Source organism: Chiloscyllium plagiosum, chromosome 31 (genome assembly GCF_004010195.1).
Source record: "Chiloscyllium plagiosum isolate BGI_BamShark_2017 chromosome 31, ASM401019v2, whole genome shotgun sequence".
NCBI lineage: Eukaryota > Metazoa > Chordata > Chondrichthyes > Orectolobiformes > Hemiscylliidae > Chiloscyllium > Chiloscyllium plagiosum.
Window position 1 is genome coordinate 31,348,622 of NC_057740.1, and position 25,602 is coordinate 31,374,223.

Consider the following 25,602-nt stretch of genomic DNA (forward strand, 5'->3'; position numbering starts at 1 on the left):
TAATAGTTGGAACCATACACATCCATTTTCGTCCCATGCTAAAACACTGGGTATGGTCCAAAAGTATTTCATTGGATGTAAACTACTTTGAAGTATCCACTAATCATGAAAGACCCAGAATAAATGGGAGCTTGTCACTCTAAGTTCATTTATCAATGTCCTGATCTTTTGAAATTGTTAATAAATCCAGTGTTGTTGCCAACAATCAGTAATAGGAATGTAAGAGCAGATGCAGGCTATTCAGCCACTCTAGCCTAATCTCTCCTGCAATTTGATTGTACTGAAACCAATCCAGCTGCAGGCAAGTCTAGTTACCTCCAAATTCAATCGCTATGTACTGGTATCGATCATGCGTTTCATGTTGAAACCTCTCAAAAGCACTTCACACAATAGGCAACTTTTGTAATGCAGTTTCAGATGTTACATGGACAAATGAGACAGCTATTCAATGGCAGCATTATCCCACAGACATGAGAGAAACAACAAGGTCATTTGCTTTCGGGCATTATTTGTTTGAGGAAGGAATTTTGGCTAGCGCACACTGGCTGGTAAACTCCATTAAAAGTTTAAAACACAATATTGAATTACTAAGCAGTTAATCAGAGTCAGTTTGCAAGCATTTCCAATTGCAATGTTATGTTTGACCAACCTTGTTTAATTCTTGTCTCAAATCAACAGAGGATAGATAAATTGAACAACAGATGGGTTGCTGGGATGCAGAAGAACAATAATTATGAAGGGGCGAAACTCAACATGCAAGCGTTTGGGGAGGCGGGGGGGAGAAAAGGTGTGGTCATGGAGACCACAATCTCCTTGGGTATGATGGAGTGGTGTGAGGGGGTAAGGCATCATGATGGTTGACATAGTAGGGCTGAGGCTCAGGGGGCAAGGTTGAGAGATGAAGTGATTAATTCATAAGAGGTGCGTGGGACAGTGTGAAGTTCAGTATCAACGGGCTTGACAGGAAGTGCCAGGAAGAATGGACAAAGGAGGCAAGAGTGACCTGCAATCCATTCCATACTCATTGAAAGCATGAGGACAGAATGGCAATGGAAAATGGCTGTGACCACATCCAGAACAGGCACAGGAGAGACAGAGAGAAAAAGCAAGAGAAAGAAAAAGCGCGAGAGAAAGAAAGAGAGAACTGTTGGACAGGCAAAGGACTGAATAACAATATGGACGCAGGGATGAACAGCTATTAAGGGGGACTGTTAACAATTAGGAAATAGTGAGAACTGCAGATGCTGGAGAGTCCGAGTCGATGAAGTGTGGCACTTGAAAAGCACAGGTCAGGCAGCATCCGAGGAATAGGAGAGTCGACATTTCAGGCATAAGCCCATCATATCAGGCCCTGATGAAGGATCCCCTCCAAAATGTCGATTCTTCCACTCCTTGGATACTGCCTGACCTGCTGCGCTTTTTTCAGTGCCACACTTTATCAACACAGTGGCTTACAATGGGTTGTGTATAGTAGCAGACAGCAGAGACTGAAGTCATCTGAAATACATGCAGTGTGGGATATAAATCCTGGTCACAACTGACCTTGACCATGACATTGGTCAATGCAGATTAAAGTCAGACAGTCTTCTCTGTGATGAAGGAATCCCAGGAGATCCCGGCAGTAGTGAGCACTTCCCCACTTTCGTAAGTAGGAAGATAGGACGAGCAGGGTATCACAGAGGCGTGGTATATAGGCAATGAGGCAAGTTTCAGAGAATGGAGAGACAGATCTTGTTTGAACCCACAGGGAGAAACCCTTCACGAAACTCACCAAACTTCAGTGAAAAATGACTGAACAACACATGGTTACTGTCTTGGTCAGTATTCCTCCCATTAAGCAACATTTTAGATTTACCAGCATTATCCATTCCTAATGCCTACACAATAATGCAGTCTTTACAGTTGTTAGTTACACGGGTTAGTAAAAAATTACAGGTCGTGGATTTCGTAAAAAGGAAGTTGGATCCATGGTATTTAATTTAAAATTTAGATTTCCTGAACAGTGAAGACACCAGACTTGCACAGGTCCTTCATTCAGCCACAGCTGGAGTGTGCTAAATCCATTTTGGAAACCCCAGGTAGAAAGGAAATTAAAGTTACAAGGAAATGTCACATTCACTTCGCTGGATTTGAGGAATGAGAAATTTTAGATAATAAAAGGAAGACTTGAGCAGCCGGAGATTTTCTCACTAAGTTGATTAAGAAGGAGGTCAAAATTATAAACTGGTTTTAAAAGATAAATACCCTTGTTCAGCATAATGCTGACAAAAGTGTACATTCTTAATGTAATCATGAGAGAATTAAACAAGAGTTCAAAAATTTCCATATACAGAGGATGGTTGAATTTTGTGGTAGCTCATTGAAAAGATTTTTTGGCTAAAACAATGTGTGAGTTCATTACTTGGAAAGAGTGAATTTTAAATGCATACTGGAATGAACAGGTCCCACAGGGAGAGATCAGCAAGGGCACAGGTTTGATAGCCTAGCTGGGCAGTCCTCTGCTGCAACAATATAAGAACTTCTTGTATTTCTTCAAAGTCATACCATGGAATCTTTAAATATCTAAACCACCTTAACAGACAGGAAGAGGGTTTACGGACTCATCCAAAGCACAGTCACTCTGACAATGCAGCAGGGTCAACTAAGTTTACTTCTGCACTCTTATGCAGAGGAGGATATCCTAGTGCATCAGGAAAAAGGTCACAAAGTCAGTACAGTGGGGACTAGGAATCCCAAAATCAGTCCTTTTCCTCTTTGTGAAGGGTATCTTCCTGGTCTATGGAGTTGGGGATGGATATCTATAACAACAATGCTGAAATTATGACAAGCTGTTTCATCATCTTGACTTACGTGGATCAGAGGGAAACATCAGCCAGTGTCCCTGTACCTGATCATAATCAGTGCTGAGAAGGTGGGCAAGTGGTAAGAGCTGGGTTTGCATTACGCTGTCCCAACATGAAGAAAAACAGATAAGATTACATCTTGCACCATCAAGTGTGAAACCCAGGCATTTTCAGATTGGGTACTGCAGAGTTAAATGCAGAATAAAACCACCTGCTAATCTTCAGCAACACTGACAGAGACCTAAACTCAGAAGAGCTTTTCTTGCTGCACTGACTTGCTACTTTCCCGATCCACGTTAGAGACGACACTGCAACGTCACATGCAATGAAGCTCCAAATCCTGGAATGGATAACTGACCCTCGTTTGAGATGGGCTCATTGCTGGAATTTGACATCTGGGAGGGCACTTGCCTGGATTTAAAAACCAGCACAAATTCCCCACATCCCCCTGGCCCTAATTCACTTGTGAGTTCCCATCAGGGACACAATCAAAAACTGATCATCCTCCTTGGTGACTCATGCATGCCCAAATCTACCATAATCCGGCCTTCCTTCATTGTTTCACACAGTTCCTGTGGTTTTACTGCTGACAAACACCACTTTGTTCTCTGTACCTGCGAGGAATTGAATGGAGACAATCCAAATTCATCTCACCGGAACGTCTCCTGGCAACAGTTAATCTTACAGCAGAGCTGTTTTCTTACAATGCTACCTTCCCAAGTAGTGATCCCAATGTAAGGAGGTCTGATTTGGAAGACTTCCTTGGCATATGCTAAGAGGACATATGCTACAGGTCCTGGTCAGACCCAATCTCCCAAGCCTCTGCTGCCCATTCGAACAGTTGGCCTGGATTTCACCAGCTCTTTAGGGACAGGCTAGAAGATGGGCAGGCTGGAAAGATGCACGCAGGAAAAAAAAAAGGGTGTGTTCTACTCATCATCTTCCTGCTGTTACGACACAGGGTAAACCCCTCTGCTAATTTAAACCAGCAACACAAATGATTCACCCCATGCTGTAATCTGGTAAAATTCGAGAGGCAAAGAACTATCCCAGAAGTCACTAAAGTACAAATGAACAACTTGATTTTTAGAAGTCTAACAGAATAATTCACTAACAACTATTTACAACTCCTTTCTCTATTTTTTACCTTCCCCTCTACAATACTGGTCTGATAAAAAAAAACCCCAATTACAATTTACAATAAATATAATCACGTTTCAAAACCAGACAGCTTTGCCAAGCGTCCTTTATAGATTTTCCTCTGTCTTCTTCTTAGGGATTCTGCTTCGCAGATCTTTTATAGATAAAAAGGTACCTTTGAGAGAGCAGGCCTTTCTGCAAACAGTCTCTCTCAATGCTGGTGCTAGCTGCTCTTTGCTGCTCTGAGTAACTGTTCGAAACATCTGATATTTATACCCCAAAACATCGGATCATTTCATTGGTTTAGTGATTTCAAAACATTATTTTTTCAAATTTGATTGGATTTCAATAACTTGGGGCATAACTTAAACTGATTGGCCAAATTCAAATTTGTTTTTTGTACCCTGGCAACACAGCTCTTAGCTGTTTTGACCAAATGTGACATTGTTACCTTGTTCCGGGCACTCTGTGCTTCCCTAAGTCCTTGCTAGCTTTTCAACTCTCTTAACAGTACAGCACCCCTTATATCTTCATAATACTGCCATCATGTAAGATGGTGGACAGTCTCCCACCCAGAACCCAGCTGAGTCCTTTGAAGCTTGACAAAGAAGAAAAAAAAACAAAAGAATTGTGGATGCTGGAAATCCCAACAAAAAAATAATCGGAAACTCAGCAAGTCTGGCAGCATCTGTGGAGAGAAAGCAGACTTAACATTTCCGCTCCCGTGGACCCTCTTCAGTATAGTTCTGAAGGAGGTTTATTGGACCCAAAGCATTAACTCTGATACAGCCAGACCTGCCGAGTTTCTCCAGAAATTTCAGTTTTAAGTCTGAGGGCCGTTTCCCACGTCAGTTGGTGTTTAACCATATGGAGATGCCAAGGAAATACTGGCAGCTTCCTGATACCTTTTGATGGCTGGGTCCTCTCTGACAGCTACTCTTTGGCTCACTGGATCTTCTGGCAATGGCTGCCCCCTTAGAACAACAACATCAACTGGTTGCAGTAGTCCACGTGCCCCTCACTGCATGCCTGACTCAATACGATTACCTGTACCTCAAGGTGCTATCATCCTCCAAGCACAGTTCCAGCAGCAACTACCAACTCCTTATGGCGTGTATGAGCTTTGGCCCCTCTGAAAATCCAGAAGCTTTTGTGGGTTGGCCAGTTTCACTTAACTGGCTGCTGATGCAATCCTGGATCCAACTGATGATTAAAAATGTGGTCACCCTCCCCCCAAACACCCTCTTCCGCCACCACTCTTGGGCCTGGCAGTGGAACCCCTTTCCTATTCTTCCAACTATCCCCACAAAGCCCAGTCCCAGGTATTAATTTGAAAACCCATCATGCATTTCTACATGCATCACAACCAACCAACAGGAGTCACATTTTTATTCAGTATGCTTACACTCCGTCTTTTGTGAGATGTGGAGGTTGTTGGACAAGTCAGCAGTTATTGCCCAGTCCTAACTGCCCTTGTACTGAGTGGGTTGCTAGGGCCACTACACAGGGCAATTAAGAGTCAAACACATTGCTATGGGCCTGGAGTCACATATAAGCCAGACAAGGTCAGGATAAGAGATTCCTTTCTCTAATTGGATACTAGTGAACAAGATTGGCTTTTTGCAACAGTGGCTTCACAGTCACCATGAAGGCAACTAGCTTTTAAATCCAGATTTACTTATTGAGTTTAAATTCCACTTGCTGCTGTCATGGGATTTGAACTTATGCCCCCAGGGAATTAGGCCTGGACTTCAGGATTTCTAGTCCAGTGGCTTTACTACTACAGTGAAACTTGAAAAGGTTCAGGAAAGATTTACAAGGATGTTGCCAGGGTTGGAGGATTTGAGCTACAGGGAGAGGCTGAATAGGCTGGGGCTGTTTTCCCTGGAGAGTCAGAAGCTGAGGGGTGACCTTATAGAGATTTATAAAATCTTGAGGGGCATGGATTAGGTAAATAGACAAGGTATTTTCCCTGTAGTGGGTGAGTCCAGAACTAGAGGGCATAGTTTTAGGGTGAGAGGGAGATAATTTAAAAAGGGACCTAAGGGGCAACTTTTTCACACAGAGGGTAGTGCATGTAAGGAATGAGCTGCCAGAGGAAGTGGTGGAGGCTAGTACAATTGCAACATTTAAAAGGCATTTGGCTGGATATGAGTAGGAAGAGTTTAGAGGGATATGGGCCAAGTGCTGGCAAATGGGAATAGATTAGGTTAGGATATATCTGTTCGGCATGGACAAGTTGGACTGAAGGGTCAGTTTCCCAGGTGTACATCGCTATGACTCTATGACCAGCACTCTGCTTAGCATGTTGCTCCAAATAGAAAAGGATTCTTCAATGAATAAAGGGTTTTTTTGGTTAATTTTCTTAATGAACTGGCTCATCTGGGACTCCGTGACATAGTTTGGATCCCAAACAGGAAAAGATTAGACAGCTTGAATTTAATGCTTTGTTTATATTAGGCCTGCAAACGTGACCAAGGAATACATTTGCCTTGACTCAAACATATGAATCTTTGCTTTCTTGCCAAAATTCTCTGTTCCTCTCCTCCCTGCCTCTCACCCCTTGCTTGGGGTCGAGTTCAACAGTGCCAGGCCTCCTCCAGTACCTCACCCAATGTGCGATACTTGGCAGCGGAGTGTTGGCTGGATAGATTACTTTACAGCTGAGCTCAATCTGGTCTTTGGTCAGCAAATCTGCACACACGCATGTGCACTGGAACACAAGAGAGCCATGTCCACCCAGGAGGTGGAAGACTGCAACCAGCTGCAGTGCTCAACTGCTACCTTGCATTGCATTAATTCCATTAACAGACCACTCAGCCCAAATGATCCGCACCAGTGTTTATGCTTCACACAAGCTGGTAGGATATTGCTAGCAGCTTCTAGGAAATGGAGACATGAGGATGAAGCATAAGCACAAACTATTAATATTTTATTGTCTATAAAGGTGTTCACAGAAACATTAGAGGGCAGAACCTTCTTCCATCAGGTCTCAGTCCCATGTGAGGCAAATCACTGTGCCATAACTTCTTACTCATATGTGCAGCAGCTATTGACAGTATTGGCTGACTTAACCCTTTAACTTCCCTCCACCCACCCAACTCGATCCACACGTCCTACCATTCCTTTGGGCCTTAACACAACGATCCAGCTTCCCTTTAAATGCTATTCCCCCTCCCCGGCTATTCCCACATAGCAGCGAGGTCCATGTCCTCACTGCCTTGACTGAGATGAATTGATTCAGAACAAGTCAGGAGTGGGAATCAGCAGTTTGTGGATTTTTAAAAATCTCAGCTAATCAAGGGGATAAAAACGCACCAGTGGTTCAGCACGTTCGTCAATAAAACTGTGTAATTCACTCACATAACGACAAAATTAAAACTATACTTAACAATCCATTTGAAGGAAACGTGTGTCTCAATTCACCTCAGGCAAATATATAAAAATTTTCATGGGGAAATTCCTCCAAATCGCAGCTATACACAGTGTTAAAAGCCAGGGCCTGTTTGAGGCAGGGTAATTTAACACCTCCCAGTGAAAGAAATGGTTCAGGGAAGTCACTCACATAAACCCTGGATGACCCTCACTGAATGTACTCTCGTGGGGGCTGTAACTATGAGCAGGGCCACAGACAGCAGTGGGATTCCCTCACAAGAGCCTCAACACAGGCAGCAATTACATTAAACAGACATTTTCACAACGTATATGAAAAACCATAATGGATATTATTGGCATACATACTTGAGTACATACCATGACGTAGTGCCGTTGCATTTCTGTCTTTTCGCTGGCCAATTTCTCACATTCCAGCTTCAGACTGTAATAGAGGAGAGAACAGCTTAATACCTTGACGTGAAAGGTTGAGACAATCACAAGGAGAAAAACGACAGTCTTCCCAGAACCCAATTGTTCAACGCCAAACACTGTAGCAGCAGAAATGCTCGTTTCCGCTTGTGGATTCCCCCCCCCCTCCCCACCCCCGTGGCACTGCTCACAGAAATCTGAACATAACGATTTTGAATCTCAACAATAAACTGCAAAAGGTTAATGTGACCAGAAATTTGTTGCAGGAAATTTGTTACTTGCTGCTTGAAGGATTAAATGGTGACAGCAGCCATCATGGTGTCCAAATATAACCCTAAGTAGGTTTGCACTTAGCCAAGGATGACTGGGGAGACTCTCTTGCCTCTGAGCCAGAATGTTGTATGTTCAAGTCCGACCTAAGCACAAAGTCTAAACTCTTCCGTGTGGAAAGGAGGAAGTGCTGTGCTGTGGAGAATGGGAGTACTGGACGAGATGTTCGACCCAGGCTTGGAATGTTGTTGAAGGTGAATGTGGATCTCTTGGCAGGATTTTGAAAAAGAAATCCAACGTTTCCCGAGTCCCAGGCAATTATCCCTCAATCAACATCACCTAAACCAATGATCTGCCTATTACGTGGTGGGACCTAGATGTGTGCAAACTAGCTGCTGTATTTCCTACATCAGAATGAATACACTTCAAAAGCACTGCATCACCTGCAACACACTCTAAAACGTCCTGAGGTCACAACAGGCATTATACATCATACATTATATACTTCATTTTGAAAAGGCAGAAAGAGATAACGTATTTGATTTGCACGGTGTGTCTCTCAGTAGATGAAATTGGGTATGATTGACTGAATTACTGAAGGTCTCAACTTCAGCAGCATATGCATATGTGAGGAACCCAAAGTAAATTGTAACCTCATAACTCACTGAAAACAATGTACAAAATAGGTGTTGTCTTTTTAAAAATATTGTTCCTCATGGTGAGACAGCAACAGTGATGAGTGGGATCAAGATAGCACAACTCAGGAAACAAGCAATAAAATGGTCATGGTCTGTCTAAAGTACATTGCAACACATAACAGACACTATAAATTATATTACACAGCTCAAAAAACAAGTGTCAAGATTCTTCACATTGAAGATAGTTAGGGGAATGGTTATCACACCATTGATTAGACTGGCAAGGTGCTGCTTGATCAAAAAAGTGCAGTTCCAGAAGGTTTTCAAAATGGAGCAACACTGCCAAGTTTAGGGAAGGAGTTGAAACTTTGGGTATTAAATGTGGTAAAGTAGTTAGAGCAAGACAAGAAAAGGGTGCAAAAAGTGAATATAAAACTAAAAGACCTTTCAGAGAAAGTTTGGGAGGAGACAGTGATTTGAAGACAAGAATGGTATTAAAATATGCACGGCTGAAAACACAGGGATGAAGGAGATGGGAACATCACAAAAAGCAAACGCAAGGCAAAAGGAAGCCAATGCTGAAGTTTTGTAAAGCAAGATTCAGCCTCAGCGTTTAGGGCCTCTTGTGGTGCAGTGGTAGTGCCCACCCTTGTACTGGGAGGCCTGGGTAAAAGTCCTATCTGCTCCAGAGGGGTTGATTAGGAAAAATAGGTCAGCGTCAGTGTATTAGAGCTTGCAGCAAGGGGGCAGATTGATGGCATAGCAAATGAATGGACCGACAGACTTTTTAGCGTGGAATCTGAGGGCGTTGTGATTCACAACTTGATAGCAAAAAGGTACCTGATTAGGTAGAGGACATTGCAGAGGAAGATTGTATGGTAGTTGCCTCACTATGGGTCAGAGGTTGCAAGGTTCTGCTGCTTTTGAGGAATCTCAGGTGTGTGACAGATTCTGCGTCCAATACTCAACTAGTCTCATGAAATCTCAAATTTTGGTCCTTATACTTTGAACCAGACTTTAAAATTTATTTATGGGATCTGGGCATTACCGACAAAACCAATATTTATTGTCCTCCCAACTGCACTTGAGAAGAAGTGTGACAAATTTCTGGCAATCAGGACAAATTTGAGAGGAATTATAAAGCAGGGTAATTGGCATTTTTCCACTTTAATGACACTTCTTAGATCTTACCTCTTTGACCTGAATCTCATGTAGCTTGATGTCATATTATCTTTCATAAAGATCTTGCAAAGCACCTTGGGACATTTTTAAAAAGCTGGGCAATGAAGATTTTGTTCTAGTGTGGGGGAAGAATGTCAACTTCCACACCAGACTGGACTGGATCTCCAGGGTTCTTGCCCAAAAACATCAACTCACTTTTTATTTTTTTCTGATGCTGACAGATGGATTTCTGCAGGGGTTTCGTTTCCCCTAGAGACCCATCCAAATCTACCCAGAACTGCACAAAAGGAAGCAGTAACCTTTGTGTGGCAGAAGGGCTTATGCCCGAAATGTCGATTCTCCTGCTCCTTGGATGCTGCCTGACCTGCTGCGCTTTTCCAGCAACACATTTTTCAGCTCAGGTCTCACTATCCAGTTGGTTCCTTCTCCAGCATTCCAAAAGACCTGAATCCCATGGCTTTGAGCCAGGTAAATGTCACAGCTTATTATCAATTTCTGCATCACTAAACAGCTGCGAAGTCAACAATGTCTCAGATCATTTATCTGAACAGTTCAACTCATAAGACCTTTCTCTAACCAATACCCTTGGGCTGCCAAACAGCAATTGGCCATGCGCATTTTTAAAGGATCGTGACCATCAGGAATTTATAGCTTGCAGGCTAAAATTCTTGTATATTCAGAGTTAAAAATCACACAACACCAGGTTATAGTCCAACAGGTTTATTTGCAAGCACTAGCTTTCGGAGCGCTGCTCCTTCATCAGGTGCTCCTGATGTTGTGTGATTTTTTAAAACTTTGAACACCCCAGACCCACACCAGCACCTCCAAATCATGTATATTCAGACCAACTGTGAGGATGGTGTTGGGAAGGCAGGGAGGAGTGGCCACATATTGCCAACAATGAGCCAGCATTACAGTGACTTCAGATACTCCTTTCTTTTTGCTTGGAGATGCCCCAGTGTCCATTCAGCACCTTCCCATATGATTCAGGTAAGACTGAATACTGACTAAAGCGGAACAGACCATAACCCATATCTGCCCACGCACCATCGTGATTATCACATTAGCCTGGATCATCAACCCATTTAACTGTGGCCATATTTTAGTGTTTGCTTTAGATCTTTCAAGCATACCTCACAAGGTGTAGGAGGATGACCACAGATTTGAAACCGGACGGCTTGTTACTACTTGTGAGCTTACACTGAGGAAAGAACGCACAATTGCATAGCTGCTTACTATGTCAGAGCAATGTTAAAAGTGACAAACATATTATTTTTAAAAAACTAGTCATTATTGGTATTTGGGTAAACACATGATAAGTTTCGTTACTAGATACAGAACCACAAACGTTATGGCACACAACACAAGAGAGGCCATCCAGCCCACTGTGTTCTAATCCCATTTTCCAGCACCTTGGGCCTATCCTTGCTGGATCCAACACTTCAGGTGCAGGTCCAGGTTCCCTTCAAATGTGGAGGTGCTGAGGTGGACAAAGTTAAAAATCACACACCACCAGGTTATAGTCCAACAGGTTTACTTGGAAGCTACCGGACAAAGGTGCAGCTTGTACTTTCAAATAAACCTGTTGGACTATAACCTAGTGTTACAGGAGAAAGTGAGGACTGCAGATGCTGGAGATCAGAGCTGAAAATGTGCTGCTGGAAAAGCACAGCAGGTCAGGCAGCATCCAAGGAGCAGGAGAATCAACGTTTCGGGCATGAGCCCTTCTTCAAGAATGAGGAAAGTGTCCAGCAGGCTAAGATAAAAGGTAGGGAGAAGGGACGTTGGAAATACGATCAGTGGAAGAAGGTCAAGGTGATGGTGATAGGCCGGAGTGGGGGTGGGGGCGGAGAGGTCAGGAAGAAGATTGCACGGGAACCTGCATGTCCTTGGTGGAGTGGGAGGGGGAGTTGGGACACCCGGACCAACCAACCCAACAACCCGTGGCTCAACACTTCAACTCCCCCTCCCACTCCACCAAGGAGTGCGTATTTCCAACGCCCCTCCTCCCTTTTATCTTAGCCTGCTGGACACACTTTCCTCATTCCTGAAGAAGGGCTCATGCCCGAAACGTCGATTCTCCTGCTCCTTGGATGCTGCCTGACCTGCTGCGTTTTTCCAGCAACACATTTTCAGCTATAACCTAGTGTTGTATGATTTTTAACTGTCCCCTTTCAAATGTGTTAGGGTTTCCAGATTGGACGGTCAATTCCAGACACCCACCACCATCTGGGCGCAAAAGGTTTTCCTCATTCTCCCTCGAACTCTCCATCAATCAGTTAAATTTGGGAACCCTGGTAATGGACCTCTCTGCTAGGGAAATAGGTCTTCCTTGTCCATTTTATCCAAAGTCTGCATCTTTTTGTACATCTCAATTAAGTCGCCTGTCAGCCTCCTCACTTCTACAGAAAACAATCACAGCCTTGCAACCTTCAAACCCTGTCAATCTTATAAATCTCCTGTGTACTCTCGCTCGACAGCAATTTTGTCCTTTGTCATATGGTGAGAGCAACTGTACACAAACTTCCAGCTGTGGCCTAACCAGTGCCTTAAATAGTTCCAGCATTACATCTCTGCTTTTGTATTCAATACTTCATCCAATAATTGAAAATATCCGCTATAACAATACCTTATCTACCTGCCTTGCCATCTTCAGGAATCTGACAACATGAACTCCAAAGTCTTTCACTTCCTCTACCACTCTCAGTACCGACAATTTATTGTACATTTCCTTACTCAGTTTGCACCCTCTCCAAATACTTAATCTTACACTTTCCTGGATCGGATTCCATTTGCCACTTTTCTACTCACTCAACCAAACCACTGACATCATCCCACAGTTGATAGCCATTCTCCTCATTGTAAACTACCAGGGTCAATTTTTGTGTCGTCTGCAAATCTCTCAATCTCACCTCCCACATTATATATAATCGTGAGCAGTAAGGAACCCAATATTGAGCCCTGCAGAGCACCATTAAAAATCACTTTCCATTTGCTACAACATCCATTGACCATTACCCTTTGTTGTTCTTCACTAAGCCAATTTTAGTACAACTCACTATATTCCTTGTATCCTGTTGGTTTTTATTTTACTTAGAAATCTTAGAAACCCTAGAGTGTGGAAACAGGCCCTTTGGCCCAACGTCCACACCGACCCTCCAAAGAGTAATCCACCTAGACCCATTCCCCTACCCTATAATCCTATATTTACCCCTGACTAATGCACCTAACCTACACATCCCTGAACACTATGAGCAAGTTAGCATGGCCAATTCACCTGACCTGCACATCTCTGCATTATGGGAGGAAACCAGAGCACCGGGAAGAAACCCGCATAGACAGAGACAGTGTCACCTGAGGTTGGAATCGACCCTGGGTCCCTGGCACTGTGAGGCAACAGTGCTAACCACTGAGTCACTATGACCAGTCTGTCATGTCATATGCCTTAATAAAGTCCAGCTCAAAATGTTAACGTTACAATTTTGTGGAGGTGGCTGCCAAAAACATTTTGTGTTAAAGGTGCTATATAAACAAAGTGAATGCATTCCAAGGAAAGTTCACAGGAGCATTGTCAAATGAATTTTGATTATATATTACGTGAGGAGATTTTGAGGCAGACTAAAGTGTTGTTCAAGGAGCATCATTGAAATGGAGGGTGCGGTGGAGAGGTTTAAAACAGCAATTCAATTTTAAGCCCTAGGCAGCTGAAGGTACAGCTTTTGATTTGATTTGTTATTGTCACATGTACCTAAGTACAGTGAAAAGTTTTATTTTGGTGAGCAATACAGATAGACCATAACAATTAAGGACATACACATCATAGGATGCTTAGACAGAGCAAGGCATACAAGGTTACAACTACACAGGATGTGCACAAAAACAAGGTCAACATTTAATTTAAATGTAGAGAGGACGTTCACTCTGCTGATGGCGGAGCAGTAAAATTGGGAATGTTTAAGAGGCTAGAATTGGAAGATCATAGAGATCTCAGAGCAGAGAAGGCAGTTTGCTCTACGGATTGGGACTGTTATAGAGACAGAGAGAGGTGATGTGAAAACAAGGACAGGACTTTCCAAATTTGAGGAACTGCCAGATGGAGAGCCAAAGTATATCAGCAAGAGCAGCAATGATGGGTGAAGAGGATTTGGTATGAATTAGAATATAGGAAGCAGAGTTTTGATGACCTCAAGTTAAAGTGGAATAAAATAAAATCTTGTGGATGCTGAAGATCTGAAACAAACAGAGAAGATGCTGAAGAGAATCAGCAGGACTGGGAGTATCTCTGGAGAGAGAAACAGAGTTAATGTTTTGAGTCTAATATGACTCATCTGCAAAATCCAATTTGACACTTCTTGAGAATTTGTTTGAAACATTAACTCTGTTCCTCTCTCTGCACAAATTTCCTGCTGAGATTCGCCACTATTTTCCTTGTTTATTTCAAATTATACTGCGGTTAGAAAATGGGAGGTCAGGCAGCACATTAGAATAGTCAAAATTGGAGGTAACAAAGAATTAGAGGAAGCATTCGCAGCAGATGAGCAGAGGCAGATTTGGATACCGATGATGTTACAAAGTCATATAAATATGGTTGAAAACAAGAGCAGGTCAGAGGTTAGGAAATCCACAGTGAGTAACTCATCTCATGACTCCCCAGAGCCAGTCCACCATCCACAAGCTACCAGTCAGGAGTATGATGGAATACCTCTCACTTGCCTAACACCATCCAGGATAAAGCAGCCCACTTGACTTGCACCACATCCACTCTTCCAGTGCCGACGCTTAATAGCACCTTCCAAAACAAGCAACCTCTACCGTCTAGAGGAACAAGGGCAGCAGATTCAAAGAAACCATAACAGGTTCCCCTCCAAACCACTCAATATCCAGACCGAAAGATACTGCAGGAACAATGGTGGGTCACTGGGTCAAAATCCTGGAACTCCCTCCCATATGGTATTGTGGGGCCATCTCCACCAAATATACAGCCACAGTTCGAGGTGGTAGCTCATCACCATCTTCTCAAGGGCAATTAGTGGTGAGAATTAAATTCTGGCCCAGCAGAGATACCCACACCCCATGAACAAATTGAAATAAAAAGATAACAGTAGACAGGTTTGATAATGGGGTGCATCGGTGGTCATAGAAAGATTACAAATAGGCAGGTTCTGCGTCAGACCAGTACAGTGGGGACAGATACATGTTTAAACTATCCCCTTTTAAAAAGGGATCAGGAGATTCAGAATTTCCACAATCCCAATTTTGAAAAAATTGCTGAGGCTAAATCTGGAACTTGTATAACTTATTACACGTAAACAAACAAAGCTAGCTCTGACCTATATAATCATCTACTACTTACTGTCAGCAGGCTTTGTGGCTGAACTCACTTAACCAAATAATTCTAGACTTCACTGAAGTTTTCTTTAAAGGAATAGATGTAAACAAAACCAGATGCCTAATAATCTTGCCCCACTTGCAGCTAGCTCATGAAAGTTGGCAAACATGTAACGTAATTGGGTTAGGTGCAGGAAGGCAGACCGAGATCGTACCAGGCTTTTATATTAATCCTAGTACCATGCACTCAACATCTTACTACCTTTCTAATTGTTGATCCTTGGAACTTTTCTATCACATTTCCAAGTATTCTACCTATGCATTCCTTTCATCCCTGCATCACCAAATTGACTGATTTTTTAAACTTCAATTGGCTGCCATGTTTTTTACATTATAACAGCGAAAGTTTGTCTCTTTGTTATAAAACACTTTGGAAACTACTGGCGGTTGATCAAAGGTGGCTTGCTGCTTCCACGTTCTTTCTAATTTGATCTTCTCCCAAAGCCTGAAAATTGGACGATGCCTTGCTCTCCTATTTTTTTTTTGTGAACCACTGGCTTTCAAAACTCAAGCGTGGGCATGATTTAACCTATACTTCCTGATTTACTCAGTCTTCCATCCCACTCTTTTCAATCGTGAAGGAGGAGTGTGGTCTCCAGGAGTTTGCACAATGACTCATGTGCCTCTTGGGAGACGGTGGGACACTCTTTCATGTTTTCCTGCTCAAGTGGGAGGCGACAAAGGGAGGGAAAGCCCGAAGGCGCTGATTACATAATGGTAAAACAGTCCGAGTTTCTTTGTTTGCTACCGGACTAGTGATCCTTCCCTCCAGTGTCTGAACTCATTTCGCTCAGGCATCCAAGAGGAGCAGGAGGAGGAGGACATTCTATCCCCAAATTATCAGGAAATGTCCTGTCTGGGAAAGACTCCACTTCCCACAGGATACCGCCCTGCCTTATCTCCTACAACTGAATCTTTGCCACCATCAGGTTTTTCAATAATAAAATCATGATGAGATTAATTCTGGCAAACCATCATTAATGTCACACTTGTTTCATTATTTGACTACCAAGAATGAGAAGACAAATTTAATCATAGAATCCCTACAGTGTGGGAACAGGCCATTAGGCCCAACAAGTCCACACCGATCCTCTGAAGAGCATCCCACCCAGACACATTCCCCTACCCTATTACTCTACATTTACTGCTAACTAATGCACATAATCTACACATCCCTGAACACTATGGGCAATTCAGCATGGCCAATCCACCTAACCTGCACATCTTTGGATTGTGGGAGGAAACCGGAGCAGCCAGAGGAAACCCGCACAGACACAGGAGAATGTCTGTCTGTGTGGAGCTCGCACAGTCATCAGAGGCTGGAATCGAACCCGGATCCCTGGCACTGTAATGTACCCAGATTTCTTCTTCTCTAGAAATTCTAATGTTTTTAATACTTTGAGTGACAAAAGGGATGATAACAGAAGCATTGATTGTATTTTTGCTATAAAAGTGATTCAAACCATGCAGAAGTTACCACTCATTTTTTAAAACTTTTAATAAGCTTTGCATCCTCCCACATACTGCCAAATGTATCTTTTTAAAAAATCCTGGCAATTGTTTTTAAAAGGATGGAAGCACTCCCAAACAAAGCCATTCATTTTCAGCTGAGATCTGATTGGAGGAGCTCAGAGCTCTCCAATACTCCGAGCCATTGAGTGGATTTATGAATACAGAGACACCAAGGTCAGATCGTTTCCCACAAGGGGGAAAAGGATAAACTATAGGGTGAGTCATGCCAAGATGTTGTCAACAGTGCGCATCTCAACAACTGGTTCACAAGCAGCCTGGCAGAAATTAAAAAAAAGGTCCCTGTCTACTATTTTGGCCATAACAGAGGACGTAACACGGCCAGTGGAGAAGACAGAGGAGGGAAATGGGAGGAGTCCTAGAAAATGCTAAGAAGAAAAATGACAAAGAACTATCTATCCGTTGCTTCAAAGTGATAAGTTGAAAAGTGCAGCACTTAATTGAGCAATATAGATTCAAAGATTCCCAAATTCAATTGCGTGTGGATTTACGAGACATGTAGCAGCCTCAGATAAATGAGTAGACAGTGTGGGTTTGCCATTTCTGATTGCTAGCTGGCGACTGTTAGAAGGTGGACATGATCATGCAATGCCCCCTTTCACAAAAAAAAATGTTTGGCCTGTTACACTTTCAGGGAAGACAAATGTTTTGGAAAGAGGACAAACATGAGGAGAATCAGAAGAAAGGGACAATAGAGGAGATGGAAATTTGATCCAAAGAATATGCTATGTATATCACCACCCTCAGAGATAAACTCATTTCACAATGAAATCATTCGGAAAACAGGTGCACACCACTGAAATACAGACCACAACTTTTTAGGGAACAGGTACCTTTGAAATGTTTGCAGTAAGCTGGGGTTTGAGACTGGGGTGTTTAGCCCATGATCAAACAACATAGTTCTACAGAAAAATCTGCCGCTCTGTAAAAATGCAGCTTCCTCACCCCCCAAAACTGAGGTGGGAGCTAATTAGCCCTCCTTAATTGCATTCACTGGCATTCCCTCAGTAGTCTGGACTGCTGAGCATTCACTGGCAATGCTTCCTAAAGAGCAAAGCTGTTAACACAGGGCATATGTCACTTCCTGCTGCTTGAGATTAAAGCAGAAAACATCTGCTGGGGCAAATGCTCAGCATCTTTAGCTCTGACTCTCATACTTGGCTTTTTATTACACTGCCAAATCAGTGCAATTTTAATCCTATTTTTCTCAAGGCAAGTTTATTATACTTTGAAAATAAACTTAATTAGGGTCCATTGGACAAGATGGTGCAGTCTCTCTCTCACACGCACACACGCCTTTCTCCTTATCATTGGATTAGCTCATAAATAACCTGTCAACACAGAATGCATGGCACTGCTTATTTCCATTTCAACTGAACATGAAACTTTAATGTCCCCTTGCACACTGCATTCTCAGTTCCCCTTCTAACTCACATGCACACAACAGGCTTAATGCAAATACACACTGATCAGATTGAGCCAAGTTTGGGAAGTGACTTACACCAGCGCTGATATGTTACATCCAGTTTGCCTTCTGTGCAGTTTGCCTTCTCCTCAACAGAGTCTGGTTGGGGTACAGTCGGCACTGGCTGCCCTTTGAGAATTTACCCAAGTGCCCGCCACGGCGTGGGTCTCCCTGTCGGCTTTCATCTTGCCTTCCCCTAAAGCCATGCTTTTCCAGCTACCTATCAATCAGGACTAAGAACCTGTGACCAACGATAAAGGACGCACGAGGCTGTCCGCAGGCAGCCTGGCCAGGAGGAGTGCAAACAGGAGCAACGGTCTCAGTGTGCACCATTCACTGCTCAGAGTACAGAGTTGGGGGTGAGGGTATAGGCTTGTGTTCAACGAGGTAAAAAACAATGACTGCAGATGCTGGAAACCAGATTCTGGATTAGTGGTGCTGGAAGAGCACAGTTCAGGCAGCATCCAAGGAGCTTCGAAATCGACATTTAATCGACATTTCGGGCAAAAGTTCCTTGGATGCTGCCTGAACTGCTGTGCTCTTCCAGCATCACTAATCCAGAATACAGGCTTGTATTGTTGTGTTTAACAGTGTGGCCTAGCCAACAAACATATGACAGGCTATTTGCTGTGAAAGCTGAACTCAACTGTGCCCTTGGCTAGGGGTACCAGCCAGCAGCTGCTCAATGCGTTACTATTGAGACAGAACCCCTGCAGAAAAAAACAAACACACTCAGGTAAGACATACACAGACACAGACACAGACACACACACTGTCTCCTCTCTCTCTCGCTTGCTCAGCATGTTGGATGTTAAACAAAAAGCATTGAGACAGTATGTCCCTGTTACTGTGAAGGGCAAGGCTAGTAGGTGGAGGGAATGCTGGATGACGAGATAAATTGAGGCTCTGGTCAAGAAAAAAGAGGAGGCATATATCAGGTTTAGACATCTGGGATTGAGTGAATCCCTAGAAGATCAAAAGGATAATAGGAGTATCCTTAAGGGGGAAATTAGGAGGGTGAAAAGGGGACCTCAGATAGCTTTGGCAAGTAGAGTTAAGAGAATAGGGAGACTCTACAAATATGTTAAGGGAAAAACTAGGGTCAGAATAGTGCCATTTAAAGATCAATGAGGTCATCTATGTGTAGAACCATAGGAGATGGGTGAGATACTAAACCAATATTTTGCAACAGTATTTACTGTGGAGAAGGACATGAAAGCTAGGGAACTCTGAGGAATAAATAGCGATGCGTTGAAAAGAGGAGGTGCTGGAGGTCTTAAAACACAAAGGTAGATAAATCCCTAGGGCACGATCATGTGTTTCCCAGAAATTTGTGGGAAGCTAGGGAAGGGATTCCTGAGCCCCTTGCTGAGATAGTTGTGTCATCAACAGCCACAGGTGGGGTGCTGGAAAACTGGACAGTGGCTAATATGGTGCCATTATTTAATGAAAGGCTGTAAGGAAAAGCCAAGGAACTATACTGACTTTGGTGTGTCTATGGAATGAGATGCCAGAGGAATTGGAGAGACTGCAACAATTACAACATTTAAAAAGCATCTAGATGGGTGCATGAATTGAAAAGGTTTAGAGGGATATGGGCCAAGTGCTGGCAAATGGGACAAGATTAATTTAGGATATCTGGTCAGTATGGATGAATTAGACCGAAGGCTCTGTTTCTGTGCTGTACATTTCTATGACCCTATAGATCACTGAGTCTTAACATCAGTGCTGGGTAAGTTGTTAGAGGGGATTCTGAGGCACAGGATTACATGCATTTGGTAAAGGCAAGATCTGATTATGGATAGTGAACATGGCTTTGTGCATGGAAACTTTGTCTTGCTAACTTGATTGAGTTTTTTGAAGAGGTGACAAAAAAAAATGGACTTCTGCTCTGCCTTCATCACTGTCTATATGGACATGGTAGACTGGTTAGTAAGGTTAGATCATATGGGATCCAGGGGGAGCTAACCAACTGGAAACAAAATTGGCTTGAAGATGGAAGAGAGGGTGGTGGTAGAGGATTGCTTTTTGGACTAGAGGCCTGTGACTAGTGGTGCATCACGAGTATCAGTGCTGGGTCCACTGTTTTTCCATCATTTATATAAATGATTTTGATGCTAAAATATGAGGGACGGTTAGTAAGTTCGCAGATGACACCAAAATAGGTGGTGTAGTAGACAGTGAAAAAGGTTACCTCAGAGTACAACAGGACCTTGATCAGACAGGTTAATGAGTGGCAGATGGAGTTTAATTTAGACAAATATGAGGTGCTGCATTTTGTAAAGGCAAACCAGGGCAGCAACGGTAAGGTCCTGGGGAGTGTGGCTGAACAAAGAGACCTATGGGTGCAGGTACGTAGTCCTTTGAAAGTGGAGTCACAGATAGACAGGGTGGTGAAGGTGGTATTTGGCACACTTGCCTTCACTGGTCAGAAAATGGAGTATAAGAGTTGGAATGTCATGTTGTATCTTTACAGGATATCGGTGCGACCACTTTTACAATACTATGTACATTTCTGGTTGCCCTTCTATAGAAAAGATGTTGTTAAACTTGAGGGTGCAGAAGAGATTTGCAAGAATGTCTCCAGGGTTGGGGGGTTTGAGCCATGTGGAGAGGCTGAATAGACTGGGGCTATCTTCCTTGGTGCATTGGAGGCAGAAGGGTGAGTTTAGAGGTTCATGAATTCATGAGGGCCATCTGAATAGCCAGGGTCTTTGGGTGGGGGTTGGGGGGTGGGCGGGCAGAATGGGTAATCCAAAACTAGAGGCCATAGGTTTTAAGGGGAGAGGGGAAAAATTTTAAAGAGCACCTGAGAGGTAACTTTTTCATGCAGAGGGTGGCGCGTGTATGGACTGAGCTGCCAGAGGAAGTGGTGGAGGCTGGTACAATTGCCGCATTTAAACAAGTATCTGGATGGGTTTATGAATAGGAAGGGTTTAAGAGGGATATGGGCCAAATGCTGGCTAATGGGACTGGATTAATTTAGGATATCTATTTCGGCATTGATGAGTTGGACTGAAGGGTCTGTTTCTGTGCTGCACAGCTCGATGACTCTATGAAATGCAGAAAAGGGTAAAGCCGAACACTCCAGTGTGGATTAAGAGTGGGCAGTATCCATTAGACTTCAACGTTTAAGAGCTGGGATCTTCCTCACTAGGGTTCGGCTTCTGGTCAGAAAAAGGATCCAGAAGGGAAAAGTGGAAACTGTGAATGGGCTGAATACAGCTATTTTGATCACCTGAACAACAAGATCGAGCACAGTGGGGCAGAATCTATCATGCAGTCTTCACTTAGTTGACATACCATGTATCCACTGTACCAAAATGTCACATTTTAAGAGAATCTTGTGACTTCAGTGGAAGATCTTCGAGCAATGTCACAAATTGTCTTGTATTTCTTGTTGTCTGACAGACTAACACCATAACTTGAATTAGGCCGCAAGAAGGAAATATAAAGGTTTTCAGAGATCTACAAGCATTTTACTTCAAATTTATAATTAAACACAGACATCAGTTGCCACTTTTCCCTTCTGGATCCTTTTTCTGACCAGAAGCCAACACCCTAGTGAGGAAGATCCCAGCTCTTAAACTTTGAAGTCTAATGGATACTGCCCACTCTTAATCCACACTGGAGTGTTCGGCTTTACCCTTAAAGGGGACGTACATTTCTAACAGTGGCTTGTGTAACATGATACCTGGCAGAGATACACATTTCAGGGATAGTTAGTTGAGGGAGAAAAGAACAGGAGGCTAATATGGTAGGATGAGATCTGCAAGATGGGAGGTGGTGGCAAGTGGAGCACGGACAACATACACCAGTTGGACAGAGTTATCCATTTCTGTCCTACAAATTCTCCAAGTTTAGTTTGGCAGAATTTTACCATGGTCAACTTTTATTAGGCCATCTGAAAATACAACTCGACATAAGATGCACAACACCCCTATACTTGGCTAACTGTATATCTTCGAGCATGCCACAAGAAAAACTGTAAGAGATTGCAAGTATTTTTTTTAAACTTAAACAGAAATTTACATTCATATAATATGATTAACAGCGAAATATCTCAAGGCAGTTCCTAAAGCTATAATTCATGTGAAAATTGACACTAAGGCAAAGAAGAATCTGTTATGATAGGTGATCAAATGCTTAGTCAGAGGTTTATAGATTTGAGAACATTTTAAATATATGAACATACAAATTGGAGTGGGCCACTCACTCGGTCTCTTGAATCTGCTCTGTCATTCATCCCATCAGTTTCGCCACAAATTTTATTACTCCACGTTTGCATTCTCCTCAATGAACTCTGTTTACCAAGGACTTCTTTATCCCTGCCTTAAAAATATTCAAGGACTTTGCTTCTACTACTTTTGGATAAGGAGAGTTTGTAAGATTCAGAAAGAAAAAGCATTCTAAACTCTGTCTTAAATTCTAGATTCTCCCAAAATAGGGAACATCCTCACTATATCCACTATGTCAAGACTGCGAGAACGTATGCTTCAATAGAGTTGCCTGTTCAATGACGGATGAGTGTGAGCAGAGGCAAATGTTTAGGAGGTAATTCTAGCATTAGGTCCCTGACCACTACAGGTACAAAGCACAAAGGGAAAGGTTTACTGAACCTACTGTTTACAAGTCAAATTAGATCTTTCGGTAGCCTTTCCATTCACCTGCATGGATTAAAAGGAAGCAGAATGAAGATTGGGAACTGTGATTTGTTAACTGTCATTTCAGAAGTGGCTAAAACTGGACAAATATTTAATGTCAGTCAGACAGGTAATCGTATTTCATTTACCAACCGACTGGTATTATGTGACCATCAAAGGTCAGTGTCAGGTAAGAGACCAGGGTCACCTCGCCACCACAGGACCACTCAGGACTACTTGGCCTTGCTAAGGACTTTGACTTATTTGATTAAAATCCCCACACGAGGAGCGTACAGCAAATGTCACAAGAGTCTGCAGCTTCTCAAGTTGCTGCACTGTCACTCTATGTGCCACACAAAGCTGTCGATCCACGTTCCAACCATCCTCCAGCAATTCTCCCAGTGCTGTACTAGATTGGAATAAAGCAAATTGTATTTCTAATTTATGGGAATGTTTAAAACAGTGTTTTTTCTGCAATTCCAATCACTTTTCACTAAAAACGAAACAAGAAACGTTGGCTTCTGAATAAAGGGCTTGCTCTTTCTTATCATTGGGGTCATTTGGGTTATGATGACTAAATAAGTCAAAGTTTTGTTTTTTTTAAAATTACACAGCATTCCAGGAATGGTTTTGTTTTGGCTGACATTTACCTCTGTTCCTCGCTGAAAATTGCAAATCAGTAACTGATAATCTTAAAGAATATTCTGTTTACCTATGGGTAGCAAGAGTCACTTAAAACCCATTTGGAGTATGCTCGTTCCACCATCAGAAAGGAAGAGCCCTGTCAAGCAATGAAAGTCAATCTGGGTACAGAAATATGCAGCTGGCATTGTATTTCAGCATAAGCCTGCAATGTCATGGCTCACTGTCTAATGCTTCATATTAGTGCCACCACCAATTGGAAATCAACCTTCAAAAGAAAGACTAAGACAAAAGGGCTCTGCAGTTAAAACTCAGAACAGCCGCCTCTTGAAGAATGGAGGGCATCAGCCAGCCACACCAGCTCCCAAAACATAACCCCAAAGTAAACTCTGGACAGAAGCTAGAAAGATTCCAAACAATAGATTTCCCATTCTTGTTGAGTTTCTCTTTGAGTAGCAGTTGGCATTAGCATTATGCAAACAGGGGGGCATCTTTTCCCTCATTTACCTGCATATAAAATGACTGAACGTTTGCAACTCAAAAGCAAACCATCAACTCTTTTTCCCCTCATAATAAGGTCTGAAAAGAAGTCACACAACCTCAACTGGGTATATATTAAAAAAAAGTTCAGCAGTGAACTGGTTAAAACTATTCTGCATAAGTTTATGGCAGCTACAAATAGCTGTAAATAAATAGCGGATAATGGATGCTTGTCAGGGAATTATAACACAGTAATCCAATCAAGGAGTTTCAGATCAACCATGAAAGCAGAGCTTGGAGTGTTTTGTACAGAACCGTAACTGGACTTTTTCTGTATCGGCTTGAATGCATGACTGGGAAACCTGGGAGAGACCAGAGGTATCATGATTACTGTGTTGGAGTGGAAGAGGTCCTGGGGAGGTTTAACAAACATGCTCAAAATTATGATTTTTTTTGGTAGAGTAACTATGTTAAAACCATTTCCTCTGGCAGGAGATCAGTAACCACAGGACAGAGACTTGCCAAAAGAACCAGAGGGGAAACGAAGAGGAATTTGGTGATGCCATAATATGAGCTGAAAATGTGTTGCTGGAAAAGCGCAGCAGGTCAGGCAGCATCCAAGGAACAGGAGAATCGACGTTTCGGGCATAAGCCCTTCTTCAGGCTTATGCCCGAAACGTCGATTCTCCTGCTCCTTGGATGCTGCCTGACCGGCTGCGCTTTTCCAGCAACACATTTTCAGCTCTGATCTCCAGCATCTGCAGTCCTCACTTCCTCTTCGATGCCATAATATGTTCTATTTTGTAATGCACTGCCTGAAATGGTGCTTGAAGTAGTTTCAAAATTAAGTTTTAAAACAAATCGGCTACATGCTTGAAAAAAACTTTCATGAATTGAGAAAAGAGCAGGGTAGTGAGATCTATTGAATAATTCGGAGTGTTAGCACAGATATGGTGGGTTGAATGGCCACCTTTCATGATTCCAATTGCACTTAAGCCATTACACTTCCTGCATTTTTGAGTATGTGTTTCAAATTTCTTCCAATATAAGTAGCAATCCTGTAACCACCCATAATTCACCCATAGTGCAGTTCAGAATCATCCCTCCAAATTCAACAAGACGGAGTCTAGAATTGTATTTCAAGGGGTTTTTCTTCACAGGTTATAGCTTCAACAATCATAATACAACATTGCACATACTCATCATTATATTTTGTTGAAATTCTTGCAATAAGTTAGTATTATCATTGTAGCCAAGGATGAGATCATTTAAATGTATAAAAGACATGTTGAAACAGAAAGGTCTCATCTTGCATTAATATAGCAGTTTACTATAGCGCAGAGATTTCATGGCACTTCACTTTCAGCGACTCTTAGTACACAGCGCGCGCGCGCACACACACACACACACACACACACACCAGTTAAACTGTGCTGGCCAGGAGGACACCTGCTTTTCAAATTGTGTCTGAAATACAAATAATACACTTGTTGAATCTCATCCTAGCTTTCTCTCCACCTCCCACAGAATCATACAGTCATTACTAAACAGAAGGTAGTATTTTGGTCCATCAGATC

General features: G+C 42.7%; 1 protein-coding gene across 7 annotated transcripts in view; it reads right to left on the reverse strand.

Annotated features, from left to right (window-relative positions):
- LOC122565381 (transducin-like enhancer protein 4) overlaps positions 1-25,602 on the reverse strand; it is a 212,787-nt gene that overhangs the window by 181,303 nt on the left and 5,882 nt on the right. For 4 of the 7 annotated variants that reach the window (XM_043721304.1, XM_043721302.1, XM_043721298.1 and 1 more), the window contains exon 3: positions 7,725-7,800. In XM_043721304.1, the coding sequence (XP_043577239.1) occupies positions 7,725-7,800 (76 nt within the window). The remainder of the gene's footprint in view (positions 1-7,724; positions 7,801-25,602) is intronic. The other 3 variants (XM_043721306.1, XM_043721301.1, XM_043721305.1) reach the window with 1 other exon arrangement.